Source organism: Microcaecilia unicolor, chromosome 11 (assembly GCF_901765095.1).
Source record: "Microcaecilia unicolor chromosome 11, aMicUni1.1, whole genome shotgun sequence".
In the NCBI taxonomy this organism is placed as follows: Eukaryota; Metazoa; Chordata; class Amphibia; order Gymnophiona; family Siphonopidae; genus Microcaecilia; species Microcaecilia unicolor.
In genome coordinates this window covers 182,285,917-182,313,898 of record NC_044041.1, presented here as the reverse complement: position 1 = coordinate 182,313,898, position 27,982 = coordinate 182,285,917, and the positions used below count along the sequence as shown (strand labels likewise).

Here is a 27,982-nt window from a genome sequence, read left to right as displayed (position 1 = left end):
CATACCAAGGGGGGGCGGTCCGCCCCGGGTGCACGCCGCTGGGGGGGGTGCTGCACGCCGGTCAGCGTCGTTGGTTTCCATGCTCCCTCTGCCCCGGAACAGGTTACTTCCTGTTCTGGGTCAGAGAGAGCATGGAAACCAACGACGCTGACCGGCGCGCGGCACCCCCCCCCAGCGGCGTGCACCCGGGGTGGGGGGTGTCCCTTCGCCGGGGGGGGGGTCGCGCTACACGGGTGGGGGGGCGCTGCACATGGGGGGGCGGGGCGCATCGGCGATCCGCCCCGGGTGTCAGTGCCCCTCGGAACGCCACTGAGTAAAAGACCCCCTTAAATGGTTGCATGTACGTTTGCATGTCGTGGTGCTTAGATGGCAACTCTGGCTGCATATAAGGCTGGTGCTGGGCTGGTTGGTAGTATCTGAATCTCACATATGGCAATCTGGTTAGGATGGGCTGGAGAGGGCTTTGACAGAAACTCCAATAATTTGGAATGTGAGGGCAAAGACGGGCAGACTTCTGTGGTCTATGTCCCAGAAATACCAAAGAAAGACCATGATCAAATATATAATATCACGTTCATTGATGATTTAATCATGAATTGATGATGAATGTGACTGCTGGGTAGACTGGATGGACCGTTCAAGTTTTATCCATCACTTACCATGTAATAGTTTATGGAGAAAGGCATTTTATCGTATCACATACACCAGTTGTGCCTGATTAAACCCTATTTTTATCTCATTTTGCTCTTTTGGTCCAAATGTTGGTGTTGTCCCATTTGGACTATTGTAATTCTCTTTAGATTGGACTGCATGCCAAACTGCTCTACAAACTGCAATTGATACAAAATAGTGGTGCAACTAGTTTTTGGTTTTAAAAAAATACAATAGTGTCTCTGAAAAGAAGTCACTGCGTCCACTGAAAGCGAATGTAATTTTTAAAGCAGTTTGCTTGGTTTTGCATGTATTGTACGGTAGTACTTCAGAACTACTAATCCAATTTTGTTCATTTTCATTTTATTCTTCTATTCGGGATCGTGATAGCCTTTTATTAAAGTTTCCAGCACTAAAGGCGTATGTTTTAAATGTCAATTTGACGTTTCCCTTCTAGGCGGTTGCTATTTGGAATAAACGCAGGGCTTTTTTTTTTGAGGGGGTAGGTACTTGGGGGTACAGAGTACCGGCACCATTTTCACTGCTAAAATTGACCCATGGCTTGCAAGTTTTAATGAAAGAGCTCAGGCTCTATACACCAATTCTTCCTTGTCATAGATTCTGTGACTGGTTGCAGAGGGCCTGGCTATTGTGGGGTGGGTCCTTCAGTGATCACCCCCACCCCTGAAAGGTGGCCTAGCATTTCAGTACCAGCACCTTTTTTGCTAGATAAAATGCACTGAATAAAACGTCCTATATACATTCCACTAGATTTAAACTACTAAAGTTGAAAATGATTTTTGTTTGTTATTGATATTTTTTATTTGATTATTGACAAAAGTCCTCCTTTTTCGTGTAGTTTCTTAAGATGAAAACCGCCTAGGATTTGCGCGGTCAACCAGTCTTGGATGAGATTTTTAAACGCTGGTCTTTGAAGGCTTCTAACAAGTCTGACTTTCCACACTAAATATATATGCATATATGTGTGTGCATGTACTAAAGACACTGCGTAATAAAAATAAACCTTACACATATCCGCGCTCATCCTTAGTACACCCATTTAAAATGGGCCATTTTCAGTAAACCCAATATGAAAATAAAAAATGGCGGGCCGGCAAAGACGACGAGTTGCATCGCTCGCAGTTACTTACTAAAACGGGACGATTTTGTGACAACCACCAATCACAACGCTCAAACGAAAACTAAGAACAGTCAGGGCGGGAGCAATTAAATCAGCCAATCCGTAACAACCGGCTAAAAAAAAAACCCCACCGCCCTCAGCCGTTCTACAAATACGTTTACATGACTGACACTTCAGCGCTACCAATCCGCGGCGACAGCTTCTGACTGGCCGTTGCCGCGACCAGTAGGCAGCGGCGTTTTGGACTGGAAGGCGGTTCAGGGTTCTCATTCGCAGGTTCTCCCGGGCGCCATATTGTAGACAATTGATTCCTTAATTGTAATTGCAGACTGCAAGGGTGGTGGATATGGTGAAGATGGCAGCGGCTGGAGGTCGATATTACGGCAACGAAGGTGGCAGGGCACCCAAGAGACAGAAAACGGATAACAGCGAGCACGGAGCGGGCGGTAGCGGTGAGGCGCCGCCTGGGGTAAGGAATGGCGCGGGCTTTGCTGGCCACGAGGTCGAGTAACGGCTGCTAGAGCCGGGCAGGGCCTGGCTGGAAACCGCGTTAATGGGATTTCCCGCCTCGTGGTGGAGTGACGCGCACAGATTAGTCGTGGATAGGGAGAAAGGGGATTCTGCCTTCTCGCTCGGTTTTATTCATTCATTTCTTCCTCTCTTTTTTTTCTTAGCACTATCACGTTGCCAAAAATTTTCTGTAACACTAAATGTCTTTTCTATTATATTTCCACTACCCATGATGCATTGTAAGCCACATTGAGCCTGCAAAGAGGTGGGAAAATGTGGGACACAAATGCAATAAATCCTTGGGTTGAAAGGAAGTGCGAGCAGGGAGAGAAGCATGGCAGGCATGTGAGGAGTGCAGTCAGGGAAATTTACAGTATGGAGAGGGATTGGATGGGATGGCCATGAGGAGGAGAAGGGAATGGGGGAGCAACAGTGCAGGCTGTGGAAGGGTCTGAATTGGGGGAGGGGGACTAGCATAAGGGACTTTTCGAAATAATAGGGGGATGTTACATTAGCATGAATGAGGGGTTTTTTCAGACGTGGTAATGGGGGTTATTCAAGCACTTGCAACTACAGAGTTGGCATCCAGGGATAACAGGAACGGTTGTGGGGAGGGGGGGGGGGGCAGGAACAAAAGAACAGATGCAGTAAGCTACTGAGTGCAGGTTTTGTTAACATAGCTATAGAAGACATGGCCATACTTTGCATTATAAATGGGAGGATAATAAGACCATTAACTATTCTGCTGCAATGCAGTGAAGAAACCCTTGGCTTTTTGATGCGTGCGAGAATTTTTTTTTTAGTGTAGAAGGGTTAGCGGAGAGGATTTAATTGCTGCTATTGTCATTTTCTGCTACCAGAAAAGGAGTGCCAGCAAGTTTAAAGGAGTGGTGGGAGGTAACAAGCTTGTGCGCATGTGAGAACAAAAAGGAAAGTGCCAACACACATTGGCACTTGTTTTGCATATAAATATTAATATTTTTTCAAGGGCTAATATTCAGTGGGAAGGGGGATAGGACTTGGAATACTGCTTTCCTGTAGTTACAATCAAAGCAGTTTACATAAGAACATAAGTATTGCCATACTGGGACAGACCGAAGGTCCATCAAGCCCAGCATCCTGTTTCCAAAAGGGGCCAATCCAGGTTACAAGTACCTGGTAAGATCCCAAAACAGTAAATTTACATTATATGCTGCTTATCCTAGAAATAAGCAGTGGATTTTCCCTAATTCCATTTTAATAATGGCTTATAGACTTTTCTTTTAGGAAGCTATCCAAACCTTTTTTAAACCCCACTAAACTACCTGCTTTTACTATATTCTCTGGCACCGAATTCCAGAGTTCAATTACGTGTTGAGTGAGGAAGTATTTTCTTCATTTCATTTTAAATTTACTACGTTGTAGCTTCATTGCATGCCCCCTAGTCCTAGTATTTTTGGAAAGAGTAAACAAGTAATTCACGTCTACCTGTTCCACTCCACTCGGTATTTTATAGACCTCTATCATATCTCCCCTCGGCTGTCTTTTCTCCAAGCTGAAAAGCCCAAGCTGTTTCACCCTTTCCTCATAGGGAAGTCGTCCCATCCCCTTTATCATTTTCATCACCCTTCTCTGTACCTTTTCTAATTCCACTATATCTTTTTTGAGATGTGGTGACCAGAATTGCACACAGTATTTCAAGGTGTGTTCGCAAATGGAGCGATACAAAGACATTATAACAGAATCATTTTTATTTTCCATTCATTTTCTAATACCTAACATTCTATTTGCTTTCTTTGCCACTGCTTTAACGTAGCTGGTCAGCTGATGATTATCTGCTTAACCAGCTATGTTCATAGTATACAGAAAAATGGAAATACAAATGGCCCAGCACTGGTCAGGTGATTGAGCCTAACCTTTATATGCGAGGAGACGTGGCCACCATTTTAATTTGGCTGTGTTATGGAGAATTTTGAGTCTGACATGCAGGTATATTGAGAACAGTATATATAGGTACTTATTTTGTACCAGTTCTCAGGCTGCTGCATTTATATGTAGAACAGCAGGTATGACCATTTTACTATGGTATCTTTGTGCACATGTGACCAGCGTGCATCTCCCCACCCCAAGTCATTTCTTAGCTGAAGAGCCCTAACCTCTTTAGCCTTTCCTCATACGAGAGGAGTTTCTTTCCCTTTATCATTTTGACCGCTCTTTGAACCTCTTTTAATTCTACTATATCTTTTTTGAGATACGGCAGCCAGAAATGAATTGAACACAATACTTGAGGTGCGGTCGCACCATGGAGCGAAACAGAGGCATTATAATCTTGGTCTTTTTACATCCCTTTCGTAATAATTCCTAGCATCCTGTTTACTTGGCTGCCACCACAGACTGGACAGAAGATTTGAGCGTATTGTCTACGACAGCACCTAGATCTCTTACTTGAGTGCTGACTCCTTCCTAAGGTGAACTCTAGCATCAGGTAACTTATGATTCAGATTGTTCATCCAAATGTGCATCACTTTTCATTTGTCCACATTAATTTTTATCTGCCGTTTGGATGGCCATTCTTCCAGTTTCCTAAGGTCTTCCTTTAATGTTTCACAACACACATTATTATTATTTATTTAGATTTTATTCACATCTTTTTCAGTAGTAGCTCAAGGTGAGTTACATTCAGGTACTGTGGATATTTCTCTGTCCCAGGAGGGCTCACAATCTAAGTTTGTACCTGAGGCAATGGAGGTTTAATTGACATTCTGCAAATTCAATAATCTCATTTGTTCTGATTTCCAGATCATTCCGTGGCACTGCACTATTCACCCTCCTACCATTGAGAAAAATGGCCATTTACCCCCTACCTTCTGTTTTCTGTCTAATAACCAATTCCTTATCCACAGAAGGACACTGCTTCCTATCCTATGACTTTTTCATTTTCTCAGCAGTCTCTCATGAGGAACTTTGTCAAAAGCTTTCTGAAAATCTAAATACACTACATTAACCGGCTCACTTTTATTGACATGTTCATGTCTTCAAAGAAATGAAGCAAATTGGTGAGGCAAGACTTCCCTTGGTTGAACCCATGCTGACTCTGTCTCATTAAACCATCTTAGTCTACACATTCTGTAATTTTATCTGTATAATAGTTTCCCGGCACTGAAGTCAGGCTTACCAGTCTGTAATTTCCCAGATCACCCCAAAACTCTTGGCCAACCTCCAGTCTTCAGGTACTACGGGCGATTTTAACGACAGGTTACAGATCACTAGCGGCAAATAAACTTCATGTTTCGAGTTCTTTTGGTACCCTGGGGTGTATACCATCCAGTCCAGGTGATTTATCACTCTTGTCAGTTTGGCTCGTTGCATCTTCCGGCTTGAGATTTTTCAGTTCCTCCCACCCTTGAAAATCATTTGTGGTACAGGTTGTTCTCTTGCATCTTCCTCCGTAAAAAACAAAACAAAGAATTCATTCAATCTCTTTGCTATGGCCTTGTGCTCCTTGAGTGCCTCTTTTGCTCCTTCATGATCCAACAGTCCCATGGGTTCCCTCACAGGCTTTCGTGGAAAGTTTTTCTTCGTATTCCTTTTTTAGCCTTCTTTTTCAATGCTTTGCATCTAGTTTGACAGTGCTTATGTTACTACTTATTTTCTTCATTTGGATCCTTTTTCCATTTTTTTCTCATTTTGTCGTAGTTGCCCTTCTAAGAATTAAATGCTGTTACTGTAGATTTCCTTAGTGACTTCACTCCAGATAGCTCAAATTTGATCACGTTATGATCACTGTTTCCTAGCAGATCCAAACCCGTTACCTCTTGTACAATGCCCTGCATACCACTAAGGACTATAAAAACTCGCCCTATTTTCGTTTTTTTTGGACCAGTTGCTCCAAGAAGCAGTTATTTATTACATCTAAGAATTGTATCCCTCTAGCACTTTGTGATCTAACATTTATCCAGTCATTATTGGGGTAATTGAAATCACTCATTATAATGTTCACAGTTTGCCATCATTCCTAATTTCTGTAAACACTTCATCTGTTCATTCCATCCCAGTGGACGATAGTACAGCCTACCATTATACTCTTTCCTTTCACACATGGAATTTCTATCCACAAAGATTCCACACTGTTTCATATAGACTATTTTGTTTGACTCCATTCCCTCTTTCGCATATAGCGCAACCCCCCCCCCCCCCCACCCCCCTCCAATTTGGTCCACTGTATCTTTGCTTTATAATTCTTACCTTGATTAGTGTCCCATTGATTGTCCTCCTTCCACCAGGTCTGTTAAGATGCCTTTTATATCTACCTCATCGTTTAGTGCTATATACTCCACCTCTCCCACCTTAATTTTTAGGCTTCTAGCATTTGTATGTAGACATTTCAAATTGTGTTTTTCCTTGCACCTATAAACTGCTTTGAAGTTAACATGGACAATTTGTATCCTTTACTCTGTTCTCCCATTAAACACCCCTGGCTTTCTTTCAGCATTATTGAGATTCCCTAAAGATCCTGTTTTAATAATATCCTTCAACGATACTCCATGCCAAACCATGTGCTCCTGGACAACTGTCGGCTTCCCTCTCCCACCCCACAATTTTAGTTTTAAAAGCTGTTCTTTCTCCTTTTTAAAAGCTAGTGGCAGCAGCCTGGTTCCATCCCAGTTAAAGTGGAGTCCATCCTTTTGGAATAGGCTCCCCCATCCCAGGATGTTGTCCAGCTCCTAACAATGCACCAGTGTTTCAACCATGCATTAAGACTGTGGAGCTTTGCCTGCCTTGGGTTCTGTTTATGGAACGGGGATCATTTCTGAAAATGCTACCCTGGAATATCTGGACTTTATCTTTCTACCTGAGCCTAAATTTTGGCTTCCAGAATTTCCCTCCCACATTTTGCTATGTCATTGGTAAGACAGCTGGCGTCTTCTTTCCCTGCACTAAAATCCTATCTAGGTGATGTGTGAAGTCTGCCAGCTTCGCACCAGGCAAGCAAGTGTCCAGGCCATCCTCATGCCCACCAGCCAGTCAGCTATCTACCTGCCTAATAATTGAATCGCTAACTAGAACAGCTGTCCTAACCCTTCCCTCCTGGGCAGAAACTCCTGGAAACACATCTGGACAGTATTATGTTTGTGGTAGAAGCCATGCACATCTCTGCTGAATGGGAGAGGGGATGACAGCATATGTTAAAGGCTCAGGGATAGCAAAAAGGGGTGCATGGAACAGTGGGATGGCATCTTAAGTTAGGGAGCTAAAACTATGGAAAGCTATCTTACCAGGAAGGAAGGGAAGGTTTAGAAGACTTGTGAGTAATTGTACCCCTGAATCGTGGGGCTTATTGTAGTTCCTTTTACTTTCCCCTCTCTCATTTTCTTTAGTGATCTTCCATTTCCTCTTGACATGGAACTATATAGTTTGATTACTTTCTTTTTGATGGTGGTTTGATTTCTTTATGGTGCTTTTTCTTTTCCTTAAGATGTAGTTTTGAAAATTTTCAGGAAAAGGAAACTAAAACTAACACCAGTTTGAATTTGGTTATTTTGTAACTGAGAAATTTAGGTGTGATGGAACCTAAATATATGGAATTGCAGCTTTTATTTGGGATTATATCATAAAACAATTTCTTATAGGAGACTTATGATGATCCTCATAAAACTTCAGCTTCTCCAGTGGTTCACATCAGAGGACTGATAGATGGAGTTGTGGAAGCTGATCTTGTGGAGTCTTTGCAAGAGTTTGGACCTATTAGGTAATTGAAACATGTACCCATATCTTTTAATGGATATGTCATTTAAAATTGTTTTGTATTGTATTAGCATAAAATATTTAAATGGCAGCACTGGGCACTGTCCTATGCATGTTCCCTGGTTTCATTTCCAGATCAGGTCTTCTGCACCCTGGGTTAGCTTGGACTCCGGGGTATAGTGTTCTAGCTGCTCAGTGGGGAGGAACTGATAATTATAATTGAGGGTTACTGTATATAACACTCATGGCAGACTGCAAGACTACAGTTATCAGGCTAGTAATGGTGGAGGAGATGAGGCTATTAAAACAAGAAAAATCCCCAGATAGTTGTGAATGAAGGCACATGGTATTGGAATCTTAGCAGTGGATCCAGCTCAGTGAACCGAAAGATAGAGGAAGGGAACTACTGGAGAAAAGAAAGCAGTTTCCATGTAGTTGAACGACCCATGCCAGTCTGTATAGATAGGTAGTATGGTCTTTTCTAGTATTTAAACTGCTATTGCATTATTCCCTCTAATGATGTCTTCTATGGCACAAGATAGTAATACGTGATGGCTTCTTGAATGTGTGTTTAAAATCTGTTAAAAGACGGCGCTTTCCTTTCTTTTCAGTTATGTGGTGGTGATGCCCAAAAAGCGACAGGCCTTAGTGGAGTTTGAAGATATTCTTGGTGCTTGCAATGCTGTGAACTATGCTGCCGACAACCAGATCTACATAGCTGGACACCCAGCATTTGTGAACTATTCCACGAGCCAGAAAATATCACGCCCTGGTGATACTGGAGATGATTCTAGGGGTGTGAACAATGTGCTGCTTTTCACCATTCTCAATCCCATCTACTCCATTACGACAGTACGTAGGAGCCTTCTGCACATTTATTACATTTGTACCCCACATTTTCCCACCTGTTGGTAGGATCAGTGTTTCTTACAGTTAAGGTTATTTTGGTTCGATGATGATTGCCATAAACTCAAGTGGCTAGGTCATACTGAGGGTTACAGACATGTTTGTGAAGACTGGTATTGTGTTATAGGTCCATTTCAGAGATGTAGGCCTGGTTTGGTTCTGTCCATTTCAGAGATTGTGGAATGTTATGTACTGTTAGGTCAGTGGTGGTCAACCCAGCCCTCAGGTACTACTTGGCTAGTTGGATTTTCAGGATACCCACAATGAATATGCACGAGAGATTTGCATGCAGTGAAGGAAGTGCATACTAATACAGCTCATGCAATTATTGTGAATATCCTGAAAACCTGACTGGCCAGGTGGTCCCTGAGAACTGAGTTGCTAGGTGCTTAGTGTTTTAAAGTAGAATTTCAGCTTCACCAGTAGAATACTCTGTAGTTTTGACCACTCTTGGTGTCCCACCCACAGTATTTGTTTCCGATCTATCTCATTTGTTAAGCGCTCAAGTGATATAGAAATGAATGACCAATTTAGTTCTGGGGGCATACAAGTCTGCCTATAAGCAGGGCCTTCCTTGGAGGGTACAATTGAAGCAGTCGCCCTGGTGCTCAGTTGGTGGTGTTTACATCCTGCTGCTATCTCCACCCCATTGTTTGTTCTGACTGGTAGGAGGTATACAAACAGTCTCATCTTGCTGCTTCCATTGTTGGTTTCTGCCTGCTTGTCTGAAAGTGGCAGAGGAGATAGCAGCAGGTAAGTGCTGGCTGCTCTTCTGTTTTCTATGCCAGTAGGGCAGGGGAAAGAGTAAAGAACAGTAGGGTGAGTGGAGAGTCTGGTGTATGTATTGCATATAAAGGGGGCCCAGCAGCCCTTCCTGCAACACAGTTAAACGTTCAGTAGTTCATGCTTTTGTGACTGGTAGAGATCCTGCCATTCCCAAGAAACAAACATACACATTGATGATATATTTTCTGCCTTTCTAGGATGTCCTTTATACTATCTGTAATCCTTGTGGACCAGTTCAAAGGATTGTCATCTTCCGGAAGAATGGAGTCCAGGCAATGGTGGAATATCCTTTATTTTTAAATTTCCAGTTTTAGGGAGACCGTGTTTCTAATTACTGTATTGTTTCTAATAATGGCCCATCCCCTTGTTTCATCATTGAAAAACCCTATACGTTTTGTCTTAAAAGCCAAACTTAGATTACTCCAATAATCTCTCCTCCCCCCCCCCCCCCCCCCCCCCGCCCCAGATGATGATGACTGGATATTTCTTAGTTCTGGCCCAACACAGGAACTGTGAGGAGAGGTAAGGTGGTCATTGTGTGGCGGGGGGGGGGGGGGGTTAGAGACTGGTGGGCAGCAATGCCGATTACCACAGGAGGCAGGGTGGGGGAGAGAAATGGTGCTCATTGTGGGGAGAGGAGGGATGGAGGCGAGAAATGTTGCCTCCATTAATAGCCCACCATAGATTTCAGAATACCCATTGTTTCTAATAAGTCATTTATTAGAAACAAGAAGTCGTGTTTTCTAGTTTTACAGCACCGGACACAGGAAACATTGCCCCCCCCCCCCCCCCCCCCCCCCCAATGGGTATGGGCTTGAGAATTCTCATCTCACCCCATCTCCAAAAATGTTGGATTTTGGAAAATATAGGTAGCTGACTGCATTATAAATTTAATTTAGCTGAACTTAATTGGTGGCAGAATCTCTATGTAGGTCCTATGCGGGGGGGGGGGGGGGGACCCCAAACAATATACAAAATTATGCTGTTATAATGAATTGAATAAAAATGTTTTCAGTCGCTTAAGAAAAAGCATATATTTTGGAATCATCCTAATGGAACTAGATAATGGCGTTCCAAACATAAATGGCCTGAAATGAAAACATATTTAAGTATATGTTTTTTGTATGTCTAACAGAAGGACATCTCAATAACAATTGGTCTTGAAGTCTAAGTGACTAGCAGTTAGAAGATTGAGAAAGCAGACCAACTACCAGCTCTGGAGCATCTCCTTGTAAAAATAAAAAAAACATAATGCAGGCTATTTTTAAAACATGCACTATTTCTGATCTGAAGCAGAGTTACCTTCGAAAACTGATTGAAAAAGGTATCTTATTTTCTATGTTTTGGTTTTATTTCTGTTTATTACCTTTGAAAGTGGACTAACACAGCTACCACACCACTTTAGTAACATTTTCAAACTTAGTGATTTGAAAAAATGGTGACATTCAGTCCAATATATAAAGAATCTAAATGAGGTTCTATGAACATTTGAATTAGATAAGCAAAGTGATGTTGAGACTGGTTGATTAGATCATATTTTATTACATTTGTACCCCGCGCTTTCCCACACATGGCAGGCTCAATGCAGCTTACATAGTAACAATATGAAGAATTACAAATCGTAAAGGAATTAAGTGTAAGTAGGTAGGCGTAAGGAAAATGGAGAGGAAATAGATATGGGCAACTTGAAGCTCAAAAGTAAAAGAAAATTCTATATGTCCCAATTCGCTTAACCTGTTCAATAATGGTCTACTGCATTGAATGCTGCCCAGATGTCAAACTGGAGCAATACGATCTGTTTACCTAAGCTAAAGCATCTTCCTCAGCAACCCTCCAGACTGGTCAAGACGCGTGGGTTATGCTCGCCTACCAGCAGAGGGAGACTGAGAACACTAAATTCAAACTATGTACATATAACCTGTGCCCATCCCACAAAAGCCAGTATTTTCTCAGTCTCAGCAGAGGGTAGACAGGCAGCCTGTGCAGCTTGTCTGGTCTGGTAGGAGTCAGGGATTAATTGAGAGTTTTACGTTGGTCTATTGATCATTTCTGTGGAGCATCCCTGTGCCTGGCCAAAACTCTGTGTGCTGGGACTTGGTGGTCCAATGGGGCCTGCCATTGTCCCCTCTGGGGTGTCACACCCGGGTGGCCGGGTCCCTCCCCCGAGCTAGCTCTCCCGTTTGGGCAGCTTTGTGCCTCGGCTGCAGTTCTTATATTGCAGCCTTGAGTGCCAGGGATTTGATAGCAGCAGCAGGGCTCAAATTGTGCTGCAATAAAGTTAAAAAAAAAAAAAAACTAAAAGACCCAGACGGTGTGGAGAGCTGGGGTTTCTGGAGGGGACGTTTCAGGAAGGATGGGTTTCCCCCCAGAATTTGTTTGGTCCTTATTTCAGGCCTGGCAGGCGGGACCGTCGCGCACGGAGCCCCTTAGTCTGGGGACGGGGGTCACGAGCGCTAAGAGGCCACGTGTTGAGTGGGCTGAGGACTTGCACTGTTTTTCTCCCCCGGAGTCAGAGGGTGACTTTAGTCCCCTGGAAGAGGAGGAGGGGTCCTTGTCTGGGCCAGATAGAGAGACAGTGCCCGGGAGGACCCTTCGGTGGTCCGCATTTTTCACAGGGAGGAGTTGGCGGATCTTATTGAGCAGGTGTCCGCTACGCTCAAATTTGATCCGGCAGTAGATCCGGCTCCATCCGAAAAGCAGGACCTGCTGGTTAAGGGGATCAGAAGGGTTTCTCGTACGTTTCCTATGAATGCGGACCTTAGAGAGATGGTAACGCAGGAATGGCTCTCGCCGGAGGCGCCGTGTAGAGTGGCACGGGCCATGGCTAAGCTCTATCCCCTTCCGCAGGAGGATAGAAATTCTTTGAAGCCTCCGACCGTGGATGCCGTAGTGATGGCAGTGACTAAGGGTACAGCAATTCCTGTGGATGGAGGGGCTGCCTTGCGGGACCCTCAGGACAGGAAATTGGAGACATTTCTGAAGCGAAGTTTTGATTTATCGGCGCTGGCTTTGCAAGCATCGGTTTGTGGAGGTCTGGTGGCTCGAGCATGTTTCTGCTGGGCTGAGCGGTTGCTAGATTCTCCGCAGGTTGATAGAGCCGCCTTAGTGCAGGATTTGGCAAAGTTGGAGATGGGTTTGTCCTTCTTGGCAGATGCGCTGTAGGATTTATTGCGTGCATCGGCGAAGAACATGACCCTCGCAGTGGCGGCTCGAAGGGCCCTGTGGTTGCGGGGCTGGCTGATGCCGCGTCCAAGGCAAAGTTGTGTTCGCTTCTCTTTAAGGGCGCTTTGCTTTTTGGAGAAGAATTGGATAAGTTGGTTAGGGGTCTTGGTGATGCTAAGATCCCTCTGCTTCCGGAACTTCGGCCTAAGGCTTCTAGGGGGGCTGCGATGCGAGGCCGTTTTCGGGAAGCTAGACGGCATCGGCCAGGTAGGTCCTCGGGGGGGACCAGGGGTCGTTTTTTTCAGAGAACCCAGTCCTTTCGTGGTGGCCGCCGGGGGGGGGGGGGCGAGATGCCTCTTCGGGAACGGCTGGCACATCCTGTGGGTCGCAATGATGGTTTGGGGGTCCAGCCTCTGGTGCGTGTGGGGGCTCGTTTACGCTTGTTTTACCCGAGGTGGGCCCAAATCACGTCAGACCAGTGGGTGCTGCAGATAGTGCGAGACGGGTACGTGCTGGAGTTAGACGGTCCTCTCTCCGATTTCTTTCTCGTCTCTCCCTGTCACTCAAGGTGCAAGGCAAGGGCAGTGCGAGACACACTGTCGCGTCTGGTCGATTTAGGCGCTGTGGTGCCTGTTCCGCCAGGAGAACGAGGAACCGGTTGTTACTCCATTTACTTCGTGGTTCCAAAGAAAGAGGATTCTTTTCGGCCCATTTTAGACCTCAAGAGGGTCAATGCGGCTCTAAAGGTTCCTTCCTTTCGGATGGAAACGTTGTGCTCTGTCATTGTAGCGGTTCAGGAAGGGGAATTTCTGACTTCATTGGATTTGACAGAAGCTTACTTACACGTCCCCATTCTAGAGGCGCACCAGCGTTTTCTTCGTTTTGTGCCGTTAGGGAGTCACTTTCAGTTTTGTGCGCTCCTGTTCGGTCTGGCTACAGCTCCTCACACTTTTTCCAAGGTGATGGTGGTTGTGGCAGCGGCTCTACGGTTGCAGGGCATTTTGGTTCATCCATATCTCGACGACTGGTTAATTTGAGCCAAAACACAGTCGGAGAGCGAGGAGGCTACCGCCCGGGTGGTGACCTTTTTGCAGTCGCTGGGTTGGGTTGTCAATCTGGCCAAGAGTCACCTAGTTCCGTCACAGTCTCTAGAATAACTGGGAGTCCGTTTCGACACGGAGAGGCCGGGTATTTTTGACGGCTCCTCGCATTTCCAAACTGCAGGCTCAGATCCATCAGCTCCGAGCTCAGAGGGCGCCTGCGGCGCGGGAGTATCTTCAGGTGTTAGGTCTGATGGCTGCATCTATAGAGGTAGTACCTTGGGCCAGGGCCCACATGAGACAATTGCAGTGTGCATTGTTGTCTCGTTGGTCCCCTCAGTCCCAGTGTTTGGAGGAGAGGCTAGCGCTGCCGGAGATGGTTCGGCGCAGCCTCCGTTGGTGGCTCCACACTCCGAATCTAGCGAGGGGTATGCCGCTAGATGTGCCGAATTGGGTGGTACTGACCACGGATGCGAGGCTGGGGGGGTGCATTGTCTAGGGCAGGTGGCCCAAGGGCGCTGGACGTCGGAAGAGGCGTCGTGGTCCATCAACCGCCTGGAGACTCAAGCAATTTGATTGGTTCTTCGGTCCTTCCAGAGTCTGCTAGAGGGCAAGGCGGTCAGAGTTCTTTCCGACAATGCCACGGCTGTCGCCTATGTGAATCGGCAGGGGGGGACGAAGAGCCCAGGATTAGCTGTAGAGGCAGTGGAGTTGCTGGGCTGGGCAGAGGCTCATCTTCAGGCTCTTTTGGCAGGCCACATAGCAGGAGTGGACAATGTGAACGCGGATTATCTGAGCAGGCACACTTTGGATCCCGGAGAGTGGGCTCTCCATCCCTCCGTGTTCGACGGATAGTGTTGCAGTGGGGTCGGCCAGTGTTGGATCTCATGGCGTCGGCCGACAATGCTCAGGTCGCTCGGTTCTTCAGTCGTCGAAGAAATGCTCGAGCCGAGGGTCTCGACGCGTTGGTGCTGCCGTGGCCGGCTCAGCAGTTGCTCTGTGTTTCCGCCGTGGCCGCTGGTGGGCCGCGTGGTGCAGCGGATCGGTTGTCATCCCAGCTTAGTGATTCTGATAGCACCCAATTGGCCTCGTCTGCCATGGTACGGAGATCTGATGCGTTTGCTAGTGCAGGGTCCGTTTCCTCTGGGGCCTCGGGTGAGACTGGTGCAGGGGCCGATCGAGATGGCCGACCCCTCTCCATTCTTGCTTACGGCTTGGCTCTTGAAAGGCACAGATTGAGAGAGAAGAATTTCTCAGCCAGGGTAATTGATACGATGTTGCGGTCGCGTAAGAAGTCCACGTCGTTGGCTTGTGTGCGGGTGTGGCGCATCTTTGAGAGTTGGTGTCAAGAACGGAATTTTGTCCCTTTGCGGGCTTCGGTGATGGAGGATTTGGAGTTTTTGCAGGATGGTCTGGACAGGGGGCTCTCGCTTTCTTCCCTGAAGGTGCAGGTTTCCGCTTTGTCTTGTTTCAGAGGTAAGATTTGAGGAGTCTCCTTGGCAGCTTCTCCGGACGTAGGGCGGTTCCTGAGGGCAGTAAAGTTGATTCGGCCGCCCCGTCCGATGGTTCCGCCTTGGGATTTGAATTTGGTCTTGGAGGCTCTGGTGGGTCCTCCGTTTGAACCATTGGCGTCCATCACGTGTAAGGATCTTACGTTGAAGACTGTTTTTCTGGTGGCCATTGCTTCCGCTCGTAGAATTTCAGAGCTGCAGGCCTTGTCTTGTAGGGAGCCTTTTCTGTCCTTTGCGAAAGAGAAAGTGACTTTGCGTACGGTTCCCTCTTTTGTTCCTAAGGTGGTTTCGGCGTTCCATGTGAATCAAGTGATTTCGTTACTGGTGTTGGGGAATCGTTCGGGGGATATCTCTCAGCGTCGGTTGGCTAAGTTGGATGTTCGGCGCGCCTTGCTGTCCTATTTGAGCAGAACGAGAGAATTCCGGGCTTCGGATAGGTTCGTTTTGTTTGGAGGTCCCAAGAAAAGGGCTGCGGCCTCCAAGGGGACTCTGGCTAGGTGGTTGAAGGAGGCTATTGCCTCGGCTTATTTGTTGAAGCAGCGTACGGTGCCCCCGCTACTTAAGGCGCATTCAACTCGGGGGGTTGCTGCTTCCTGGGCGGAGAGTAGTTTTGTTCCTCCGCAGGATATTTGTAAGGCAGCGGCATGGTCGTCCATTCATTCCTTTGTGAAGCATTATAGGATTGATGTTCAGGCAAAAGAGGATGCGTGTTTTGGAGCGGCTGTGTTGTCTTCTGCTTTGCGAGGGTCCCACCCTTAAATTTCTACTGCTTTGGTACTTCCCACGCGTCTTGACCGATCTGGAGGGTCGCTGAAGAAGGTGAAATTAGGCCTTACCTGCTAATTTTCTTTCCTCTAGACCCTCCAGACCGGTCAAGAGCCCGCCCTATTGAGTTTCAGAGATATTGGTAGTATCAGAAGTATTTGAGCCGTGTTCTGCTATGACTATTCCTTTACTTTCAGTGGGCTGGAGAGGTTTCTTTGCCCATAATACTTTACAGAGCGGGGTGCTTGACGTTCCGTCTGTCTGAGCACACTGTTGGTGTTGACTATTGGTTTTCCAGGCACAGGGGGTTCTAGATTCAGAGTTACTGTTGCAGGGGGTTTCTCTGCTTTGCTAAGTGTATACTGGCTTTTGTGGGATGGGCACAGGTTATATGTACATAGTTTGAAGTTAGTGTTCTCAGTCCCCCTCTGCTGGTAGGCGAGCATAACCCACACGTCTTGACCGGTCTGGAGGGTCTAGAGGAAAGAAAATTAGCAGGTAAGGCCTAATTTCACCTTTTAACCTCTGTAACTAAAGTAAGTAATAAGGTCTCGGTTGAAGCCCAAACTGAGGAATGTAAACAAGAAAACTTGTCCACATATCAAGTCAATTGTTGAGTTTCACTTTAAGAAATGGAATGCCTGCTATAGGCCTAAAATTAGCAACAGATGAAAGATAAATACGTAGTTTCTGCTTGAAATGAAGAACTAGTTTGAAACTTCTCTAATTTTATTTTCCAAGTTTTTCCCTTAACTATTTGAACATTTGACTCTGTGCAGAGTGCACAGAGAGCCAAGGCTTCCCTGAATGGTGCCGACATATATTCTGGCTGTTGTACTCTAAAAATTGAATATGCAAAGGTATGTAAGCATGGGGATTTATTCCAAGTTTAAGCCTTTATGGGAGGTGTGCATGAGGAGGGTGACAAGTAGTAGTAGTAGGAGGGTGAGTAATCGAAGTTCTCAGTTGTGCCTTGTGCCGTAGCTGGCAGGGGTTCATTGGAGCTGGCCATAGTTAATGTTCATTTTTTTTTGGATGACTTGTAAGATGTTTTAAAATGATTATGGACAGTAAATATTTTTGTCATCGGCGTTTAAACTTTTCTTGGGTTTTTTTGTTTGTTTGCAGCCCACACGCTTAAATGTGTTTAAAAATGATCAGGATACCTGGGATTATACCAACCCCAATCTCAGTGGCCAAGGTAATTTTTCTAGAGTTCTCTCTGAAATTTTTACAAGCTTTGCTTCTCAGTTTCTGAAAAACACATTCCTTAGATGAGATTTCATGTCTTGTAATGCCATTGAATCAGAATTAAAACATAAGATAATCACAACTGTACAAAACATCCTAAAATGAAATGCCTTTATGTATGGGGAAGTTTAGCCTTGGAGTAACTGGAATTTTTAGGGTATAGCTAAGACCTGTTTAGTTGCTGTTGACATTCACTGTCCACGTTGATGCAGGAGCCTTTTTTTTTTTTTTAATATATATATAGGAAATAAGGTGCCCTCTTGTAAGAAAGATGTGCTGTTTGTAACTGGCTCAGTTGTGGCCTTTCCGGTGGCTGTAGTTTCCAAATTAAATTCTTCATTAGGGGAAAGGTCATTTTCTATAACTAGGGCAGGATTAAGTGTTTGGGCTCTATGCAAACAGGTGCGGTGTGTCTTCTCCCCCCTCCCCCTTCCAATTTTAAATACTACAAACATTTGAGGACCTATTTTAGCCTCTATTGATGTCATTGCCTTTATTCCCTCTCCTCCTTCCCCTTCCAGCTGGCAGCAATCCTTATCTGCTGTTGCCTTCTCTGTAGGTGGGGCCACTGAGTGTTAGATATTACAGGGCCTTGTGTAGCACTGACTGCAGAGGAAAACTGGCCAATGAGATGGCAGCATGTAAGAAGCACTACTTGATAACCCCAAACTAAGGGGGGGGGCAGTTCATAGTGTGGGGAAGATAGACTTCTGTAGGCTGCTCAGGGCAAAATACTGTCTTGAAAATCACCTGAACTTACAGGAATGCGTGGGTCAGTGACATGCCCAGTTCATGCCTTAATCCTGCTCTAGCTGTTAAACTCTTGTAGAACTTTTTGTTTTTGAGGCTCTGCAGATTTTTCTTCTTTGTTCTTACAATGCAATCGGAACTGGTGCCATGTACCTTTTATTTGCATCTACCCATGAATTTCACCTAGTTTTATTGCCCCTACCATTTACTTTAGTTGTGTAGCGGCTGGGGTCATGCACTAGATGTGGCCCTTAAACAATTACCATGATCCCTTGCTTTGATGGGGGTGGTGTGGGAGTGTGAATGATCTCTATAGCATTCCCAGCACAGTCCAGGTAGCATAAGGCCTTATAGACAGTGAGCCATCTGCATTTCATTTCTAAGATGAACCCTCAAGACTTTAATAGATTCTATTTTTGGTTGGAAGTCGGGTTGCAGACAGCACAGCTTTCACATTTTAGTGTGATCATGTCTTATTAAAATTTTTAATTCAGTAGTGTCAAACACATGAAAAAAGGGGCTTGTACCATGTATGGTATAGCCTTGTTTTTAGAGTCCTGTTTTCCTGAGGCTGTCTCTAGAAGAATGGTGCAAGGGTGGGATGATGTGCTCAGAGTATACTCAGGACTTGATGCTCATCAACCAAATCCCCTCCATCTCACTGTGTTTGACATCTCTGTTTTAAAATGTGTACATTGTAACAAGTAGTTAATGGCATTGCATGACAACCCTTAAAACATGACATTTCTCCTCCCATGTACATAATAGAGATGTGCAGAGCTGCAGGGATTAATTGCAGGCTGTGCATTATTTGATGCATCAAGGGTGGTTATGATAGTTAACTGGGAGAGGTTATAGTGTTACTTTTTATTGGGAGTTTCCCATGTCTGAGCCAATATTACAGAAGGGGGCTTGATGGGCTGTGGGCACCCAGAATTACCTGCGACCTGCCTCTGCACATTCCTAATAACACACAGTGTAGAAAGAAACCACTAGCTCTTTCCTGAAGAGAAACATGCATCGTATGTACCAGACCAGCAACAGACTGAGCTCATATATCAAGAACACAACACGGTGATCCAAGAATCCGCTGTCCAAGCACAGAGAAAGAGGCTGAACATGCCACAACCTACATGTTAACGCAAAAGCCAAAGAGAGAATGTACACAGATCTAGGAAAACACAGAACAAAGAACTCAACAGCAGGCCAACGGAGAACCTTTTAAATACAGAGCGGAGTAGATCACAGTACCCTCCAAGACATAAGATGCTCTCCTTTTGCTTCTGCATTCCTTTCTGGAGGGCAGTTTTGTGCAGACATCAGATGCCAACATTCATCGCCAACAGGAGACAAACCAAAGGCACACCGCATTCAGCGTGTAGCTGGGGCTCATTCTGGTGCATGCAGACAGGTACTTGGGCCGAAACACATTTCCATAACAGAGGAGACACGCACATGGGAGACCTACACAGCCAGAAGCACCACACAAATGCAGGAGATGAAAACATGGAGGAACACTCATTAACACACCCTTAATGACTGCTTTTCTGATACCTTCTGAGGACAAAAAGCTGTGAGCCTTTCAGATTTTATTTCTATATTTATTAAGTTGTACTTGATAACTGAAATGTATTTGACTATAAAAACCATGTAATGCAGGGTCGCAGTGTATGTTTGATGGGACGCCATCTTTCAGAACTGTGCTAACTCACTGTTGAAGCGTCCAATGGTAAGAGAAATACAGATTTGTTGTTATGTGAAACTGGAGCATTGTACTCTGTACTTCTACTGTAAGTAGCCTTTTTTAATCTTTGTGATTTTGTTTAGTATACCCTGTATGAAACATGTAATTTTGTATGGCGTGTGAATGTTTTGGCTTGTACAAAATGAAACATTTCTTTGACCTACATTTTCTTTGTTGTTTTGCTAGGCTTTCATGCATATACTGGACACTTCACCTTCCTTCCGGTTGGGTGGGGAGTTGTTTAATATCACTTCTTTTATTTGCCATCATTGTTAAAACCAGCCATGGGAAGAATAGGCATTTTCCAGCTATCGTATCTGGGGTGGTAATTTGCCCTACTTTATTTCTATAATACTTTGCAGGGATTCCACAAAGAAACGGGGACTTGAGATTTCAGTTGCCCAGGGTGGTAGTTCCAATTAGTGGGATGTATGATGGTAAAGCAATCAGTAGGATAGTCACTATTCAGAGATGTCCTCCTGATAGGAGTTAGTGAAACAGAAATGGAATAGATATCAATGTATTTTAGGGTCCATAGTTTAAGAATTAAGTTTTGCAGTTTTTGTATTCTTCACGGCAAAGTATAAAAATCCACAAACACTAGCTAGATAGCAGACATTTCAGATGAGGCTTAGCTAGCTGTGAGTTTGATCCTTAATTGTGCGACACTTGGGGTATTTTAATCTGCTAATTTTTTTTTTTCACTGACCTTCCTTTTAGGTGATCCTGGTAATAACCCAAATAAGCGCCAGAGACAGCCTCCTCTCCTTGGAGATCACCCAGTGGAATATGGTAAAGCTCTCCTAGTATCTGACTGTACCCAGCTGACATGGTGTTGAAAACAAGTATTGTAAAAATTAAGGTGGGGTCTGAATATTTTGTATTTCAGACTAGGCATCCAAGAAGTATAAGCAGTGGGGGAAAGTGCTTGTAACTTTATTGAATTTAGATGAGGGGGGCAGTCTGTATTTGGATATAGTCCAGATGCTAGTTTGCAAGTTAAAAAGTGATCATTATTGCATAAGTGAAACTTAGATACTATCTTGCTGTTGTAGTTGGTTTATGCCAAAGTATAAATGTCCTTAAAGATTAGTCTCTGAGGTCTGTGATGTTTATGCTAGAGCGGTGTAGTGACTAACCCAGGTGCTTAGAAATCTGTCAGGGGGCAGGAAAGCCTGCCACTATTGGGACCCAAGTCAGAACTGTCCCTGTTCTTAGGCTCTTTATGCCAGGAGGCGAGAGAGAGTGGTAGAAACCAGGCAGATGAGACTTGAGCAGGGAAGGAGAGACCACAAGGAGCAGAATGTGAAAAGTTGGGAGGGAAGCCCTGTAAATTATTGGGAGTAAGCATGGAGAATATGGCTCATGGAATTTTTCCTAACCGGTGTTTGTACATGTATTGCTTCTGAAACCCAAATGTGATGCTGTAAGTAAGCATTCCCCAGTGTCCCTGTAGACTGGCACAGATGGGTTATGCACTTCTTCCAGCAGATGGAGACTGAACACTCTTGAGCTTCAAGAAAAAATATTGTAGTTCTTCACCACAAATTGGCAGTACTCAAGCAATAAAGTAATTACCCAGCTGAGTCATGAGATGTCACTGTACCTAGTAGCAGTTGTGAAAACTAGTGACTGAACCATTTAGAGTGAAGGGTTGTGGGATATTTTATTTTTTTCCCCGTCTGATTCCCATCTTATTGCATATATGTTGTACTGAATGGTTTCTGATCTTTAAGCAAAATGTAATATTGGACAAAGGTAACTTTGAGTGAACACAGTTTTTGAATTGACATTTATCCAACACCCATGTGAAAAAGTAGCTGCCTCCTTAGTTACTCAACCCATTGATCAAATTTAATTGATTTGAATACAGCTAGGCTTGATTGCAGCATTAGGTTTGCTCTAAATCAATCTGAACCTCACTATTATAGTGAACCTTGCCGTGAGAACAAAGTTTGTGCAAGAACAGTATGCCACAATCAAAGGAAATTGTGGAAGAGATGAAAAATAGTTGTTGAATGTATTCCCCCACCCCCCACTTTTTTTTTCTCTAAAGCTGTGTCTGCATTAATGTACTTGCAGTGCTAGCACAGCTTTGTAAAACGGAGGGGGGAGTTGGTCTGGAAAGAGTTACAAAGCTATTTCTAAAGCTCTGGGATGCCACCAAACTACAGTGAAAGCTATTATCTCCAAATGAAGTGGTGAATCTTCCAGGAGTGGTTGGCCTGCCAAAATTTACTCCAGCGGCACAGCAACAACTCATCCGGGAAGTCTCAAAACATCCAAAGAACTGCAGGCCTCTCTAGCCTTAAGTAAAGTCAGTGTTCATGACTCCAGAACAAGGAGGAGACTGGGTAAAAAATGGGATTCATGGGAGAGCAGCGTGGCAGAAACTACTGCTATCCAAGAGAGTAGCATCAGTTCTCATCTTTTGTTGGGGGTGGGGGAGACTTTGTTTCATAGCGTCTCACAGATCAATCCAGTCACAAGTGGGTTATATCCCTCTTAGCAAACAGGTGGATACAGAGAATGCCAGAGCTCTGCCTAAAGGGTACTACTGTTCAGCAGCCTCTTCTCTCTCAACAGGTGGATGGACATATCCTTTGCAGCTCTCTGGATTGAGAATGGCTCTTTGCCTGTGCCCTCAGGTGTAGTTGAGTTTGGGGTTTGTGGCTATGCTTGGCCAGTGCAGGGTACACCTGGTGGTGCCAGGTCCCTCCCTGCCTTCCAACAATGTGGCAACTGGCACTCTAAACCTTCTACCTGGAACTCCTGCCTTCAAAAAAAAAAAGGTAGCTGCGTTATTTAAAAAAAAGAAGTGATGATGGGTCTTACATTTCCAGCTCTATTCTAATCTCTACAGGAGCAGGGATTTTATTTGCACTGCTTTGTGAGTGCAGCCCTTTTGTGGTTGGTTAACACTGCTGTCCTGTATCCCGTGCCATATTGTTTTCTTGGCTCCACCATATATGTTGTGCTTGCGCTTTGATGTTCACTTGGTTCACGCATAAGTTTAAATAGTAGATATATCTACTTATTCATGGGCAGCAAGCATTTTTTTTTCTGCAGTTTCTGGGGCACAGCCTCTGGTCTTCTATCCTGCCTTCTCCAGGGGTGGTTTTTTTCCTGACTTTTCAGACCTTTCAAGTTCGTGGTCCCGGCATTTTTTACGGGCTGGGTCTGCTCTCCGGGTCGGTGCCCATCTCAGTCTGGTTTGGCCCTCCCTATATCTCTCTAGGGGTCCCTGGACAGAAGCTGAGCTCTTTTTTAATTCAGGAGCTGTTTTTTGTCTCTGGCTCTGTGGTTGTCCAGCTAGGCTGCCTCCGTTTCTGGGATCCTGTTTGGTGGGGGGGGGGGGGGGGGGGGTCCCTTTCCCAGTTCTCCAGTCAGGTGGGTTTTGTGAGGTCCTGGAGGATGTCAGGTGTAGCCCTTCCAGACAGGAGTTTCGGTCCCTTAGGGCCACTCTTTTTCTCTGTTTTTGGTTTCCACTCGGCTGCTGCTCATCTGGGCCCATAGTCTTGGGGGAGCTCCCATCGACTTAGTGGGTTTCCATATATCTAGGCTGGTTATGGCTTGCTGCAGGCACTTTCTGGTTGATCTTTGTTCCCTGTCAGTTTTTGATTTCTTTCCCTATGGGGCAAGACCTTTTCAGTGCTCAGATCTGAAGTTTGTCAGCTTTATTTGGTTTCTTTTTGCTGTGGCTCTTGCCTTTGCTGAGTCAAAGGCCCCTTAGGGTTTTCACTAGAGGGGCTGTGGACCTGTTCCTAGTTTTTGGGTCTGTCAGGACATTGGTGCTGTATGTGGACAGGTTGCACGACCTTCTGGCTCTGGATTTGCTCCCTATATTGTCTAGATTGGGCTCTTCCTTGACAGACCTTCCATCCGGTCTCGGGGTCATTCGTTTGCCTTTCTGGGGGGGGGGGGGGGGACTGCTCTACCCTGCCCCTGCAGGTCGAGGCTAGAACAGTCTTTGGAAGTACAGCATTGTCCGAGCTCTACCTGTTGAGCCTTGCTCCGTCTCTGGTCGTCGAGTCTGGTTCTGTTCTTGGAGGTCATGCCTGCCTATGTTCGAGCCTTGTGACTGAAGATAGATTTGTGCTACGTCTTTGGTTTATGGATCTGGCAATGGTGTTTTTATGCTGTAATCTTTGCACCTTGCTCCATCTCTGCCTGCTTAGCTTTGCTCTGCTTCGGGGCATTGTGGCTTGCACTGTTTTGGCAGTATGCGTCCTACTTCGGCGGTAGCGCAGTACTCTGCATATGGTTTTCGGCATGGGAGCCTTCGTTGGAGATAGTCTTACCACATCTCTGTGTGGTGGGGTTTGCTACATTTCTAGATGTCAAGCCTTGCACTGTCAGTCTTTTGGGCCTGGCCTATCTCAGGCTGTCAAATTTGCTCTGTCTTTGGCTGTCTAGCTTTGCTCCACCTTAGCTGCATGGTATGTCCTGTCTTGGAGATTGATTTTTGCTCCGTTTCTGGAATCGGAGCCTTGCTCCGTGATTCCTGGTCATGCCTGACCCTTTTCGGCTGGTTACGTTTTGCTCCATTTTGGGGAGTTGGGCTTTGCTTCGCCTTTTGCTCTCTGACTTTACCCCATTTCTGGTGGTTGAGTCTGTTCCCATCTCTATCGAACTGGGCTCAGTCTTTTGAGGGTTGAGCCGGCCCTTCACTCTGCCTATCGGCACTGTTTTTGACTGCCCGGTCCTTGATCTGTCTCTGGTGGCGGGTGAGTCTAGCCTCTTCATCGAATGGCGACCTAAGAGATATCTCTAGCTATGGCTCTAGCTCAGGAGGTGGGCCTTGGTCTTCACGCAGGAGGTCGGGCTTTGAACATGTAGGGATTTGAGTCTTGCTGCGCCCCCTATGGATTTTCCTAGTATTCTTTCTGACTGTTGAGCCGTAGGCTGTGTCTGGCCCCTGGGCCTTGCCTTATTGCTGGCTGCAGCTTTCACTACCTCTTGACTGTTGCAGCTGGCTCTATCGTGGCTGACGTGGCTTATTCCACCGTAGGATAGCAGACTTTATCCCACAGTTTGGGGCTCTAATGGTTCTGTCTCGGGAGGTTGAGTCTTACTTATATAGGCATCAGCCTTCCTCGAGAAACAAAATTAGTTTTGGATTGGCCTAATCAAAGTCTTGACTTGAACCCAATAGAGATGCTGTAGCAGGACCTGCAATGAGCAGTTTATGTAAACCTACATGTGTTCTGCAAAGAAGAATGGGTTAAGATTCCTCAACAGTGGTGTTAGGACTGATAAATTAATCAGTAGTTAAGTTTTGGGGACAGATTCTTTTTCACATGGGTGTTGGATAATTTAAAAACTGTTTACTCATGTTTCCTTTGTCTAATATTACATCATATTCAAGATCAGAAACCATTGTGTGACATTGTATGCATTAGAAGCAAAAACCTTTTCACATCAATGTAGTTTTCTTAATAGAATTTTTACAACAAAGAATGAGAGATGCATCTCAGTTACTAAGAGGCAGCCCAGTAGCGACAGGGGAGCAGTACATGGTGAGGAAAACATGCTAAATGTACCTCGTGGGTGTTTTTCCAATCATTGTTCATATGTCTGTAACTGGGAGAGTAGAGAAGAGAAGGGAGGCAGTTCAAAAAAAAAGTAATTTCCTAACTGTTGTGTTTTAGCATATTGGTGCTTTCTGATTTAGAAGAGAGCAAAATAAGGGTGCCTGTCGTGGCACCCTTTAATTAGTTCCTGATGTGTAAAAGTTACAAGATTACTTGTACTTTAAACGTGTGCTAAATCTTTTCTTCCCAGGGGGACCTCATGGTGGATATGGCCATTATGATGAGGGATATGGTCCACCTCCCCCACACTATGAGGGAAGAAGGCTGGGTCCTGTTGGAGGACCCCGCAGGGGTCCTAGCCGTTACGCACCTCAGTATGGACATCCTCCACCTCCGCCACCACCAGAGTATGGACCTCATGCTGACAGCCCTGTACTAATGGTGTATGGCTTAGATCAGTCCAAGATGAATTGTGATCGAGTTTTTAATGTATTCTGTCTGTATGGAAATGTTGAGAAGGTAAGTGAAAGGAAGTGGGGTGGTTGCAAATTAAATGTAAGCATGGCCTAGTAAACTAGAATGAATTCAAGCGCTGGGTTTCTGTAAGGGGCTTATACTTAAATTGAAGTGTTATATTTTAAAAGTATTGTCCCCTTGTATTTCATTCCGCATGCTTTGATACATGGAATCTGTAGTGGCAGTATTAATTTGCTGCTGGCTTAGTTTGTCCTAGAAGTTCTTTCTAGAGACCCAAAGGGTGCAGTCTTTAACTGTTTTCATAAGAAGCCCTTCCAGTTATAAATTATCCCATGATTGGCTCTCCAGCTGATCCTGGATGTAATAACTGAACTCGTAACATATAGAACTAAGTTTGCAATTGTCAAGTAGGGTTGTTGATCACTTCTTTCTGCAGGTTAAATTCATGAAGAGCAAACCTGGTGCTGCTATGGTAGAGATGGCAGATGGTTATGCTGTGGATCGTGCCCTTACCAATTTGAACAACAGCTTCATGTTTGGCCAGAAGCTGAATGTATGGTATGTACTCTTCATACCATTACTCAGTCCTTAACCTGGTTTCTAAAAGTTAACATAATTCTAAAAGGGGGCAAATAAGTGTCCACTAAAGTTTGTGATTTGTCACATTTCATATAAGAAACAGTAGGTAGCAAACCTAACAGTATTTTATGGGGGTTTCTGCTAGTGTGTCCAAGCAGCAAGCAATCATGCCTGGTCAGTCATATGGGCTGGAAGATGGCTCATGCAGTTTTAAGGACTTTAGTGGTTCACGCAACAACAGATTCTCCTCCCCTGAGCAAGCTGCCAAGAACAGAATCCAGCATCCCAGCAACATCCTTCATTTCTTCAATGCTCCTCCAGAAGTGACAGAAGACAACTTCTATGAGGTCAGTGTATGAATTGATGTGGGATTATATGTAGGTAAGGGTGCAAGACTAGTTTTGCTTTTTGCAGCTATTTATAATTGTTGGTACTTCAGTAGTATTGGTGTGTTACTGTAGATACACATTGTGTACGTCCTCTTAGCTGAATTGTTTGTCTTTTTTGTAAGTCATTCTGTTTTGCCATTTTGGTTTTTTTTTTGTTGTTTGCCAATAGATATGTGAAGAACTGGGTTTGAAGAAGCCAACTTCTGTGAAGGTGTTTTCAGGAAAAAGTAAGTGGCATACTTGTCAATTTAATCAACATGTTGCTATAGAACAGCTTGCGATCCGATTCTAGCCTTTTTGGGCCTGGAATATTAAGGAAGCAGACTGACAGACCATGAGGAACAGATAACAGTATGGGTTGTATTCTAAAAGTGCAGTGCTGTCTGATTTAGTCACATATTCCTTCACTTGGCCAAATTATTACGTTCTCTCCAGGTGAAAGAAGCTCCTCTGGGTTATTGGAATGGGAATCGAAGAATGATGCTTTAGAGACATTGAGCTTACTGAATCATTTTCAGATGAAAAATCCAAGTAAGTATTTCAAAGTAATGACCTTACCCAGGTTAACTGGAAACTTCATGCAGTACATTCTGTGGCAGCTATGGTAGTCATTTATGGAAATATCTTCAAAATGGGGAGGGTATGTGTGTGTTACATTACAACTAATTACAGTGACTTTTTTTTTTTTTTAATCCGAATCTGAGAGGTAACACCCTCTTTCTTTTTTTTTTTTTCTCTCTCAGATGGTCCATATCCATATACTCTAAAACTCTGTTTCTCTACTGCTCAACATGTTTCCTAATTGGCACCAGCTTAATGGATGATCAGCATTCCTTCAGAGTGTTTTATGACTTTTTATTCCTTTTTTTTTTTTTTTTTTTTTTTTTTTTTTAATGCTACAGTTAGTAGCTGTAGGCAGTTTTTTGTTAGGTAAAGAGCAGGTGTTCTAAGGCTAGTTCTTTTAAATGTATTGTATATGTAATTGTTCATACATGTGCAGCCTGTGACAAAGTATTTCAATAAAAACTGTTTTGAAAATAAAACACGTTTAACATTGATTAG

At 44.7% G+C, this 27,982-nt stretch overlaps 1 protein-coding gene across 1 annotated transcript; it reads left to right on the top strand.

Annotated features, from left to right (window-relative positions):
• The first annotated feature begins 2,080 nt into the window (after positions 1 to 2,080).
• Positions 2,081 to 27,978, top strand: HNRNPL (heterogeneous nuclear ribonucleoprotein L). Its single transcript, XM_030218363.1, has 13 exons — positions 2,081 to 2,261; positions 7,912 to 8,030; positions 8,638 to 8,878; positions 9,916 to 10,001; positions 16,960 to 17,056; positions 17,325 to 17,397; positions 20,662 to 20,733; positions 25,726 to 25,994; positions 26,389 to 26,510; positions 26,677 to 26,878; positions 27,090 to 27,147; positions 27,356 to 27,451; positions 27,664 to 27,978. The coding sequence occupies exons 1-13, from the start codon at positions 2,139 to 2,141 to the stop codon at positions 27,720 to 27,722; spliced, it is 1,617 nt and encodes a 538-aa protein (XP_030074223.1). The 5' UTR covers positions 2,081 to 2,138; the 3' UTR covers positions 27,723 to 27,978.
• The last annotated feature ends 4 nt before the right edge of the window (positions 27,979 to 27,982 follow it).

Excerpts from the sequence above, each read along its gene's own strand:
- HNRNPL (XM_030218363.1), top strand. The coding sequence starts at position 2,139 with ATGGTGAAGATGGCAGCGGCTGGAGGTCGATATTACGGCAACGAAGGT. Across the intron at positions 8,031-8,637 it reads CAAGAGTTTGGACCTATTAG|TTATGTGGTGGTGATGCCCA; the intron begins GTAATTGAAACA and ends CTTTCTTTTCAG. Across the intron at positions 26,511-26,676 it reads GGCCAGAAGCTGAATGTATG|TGTGTCCAAGCAGCAAGCAA; the intron begins GTATGTACTCTT and ends GGTTTCTGCTAG.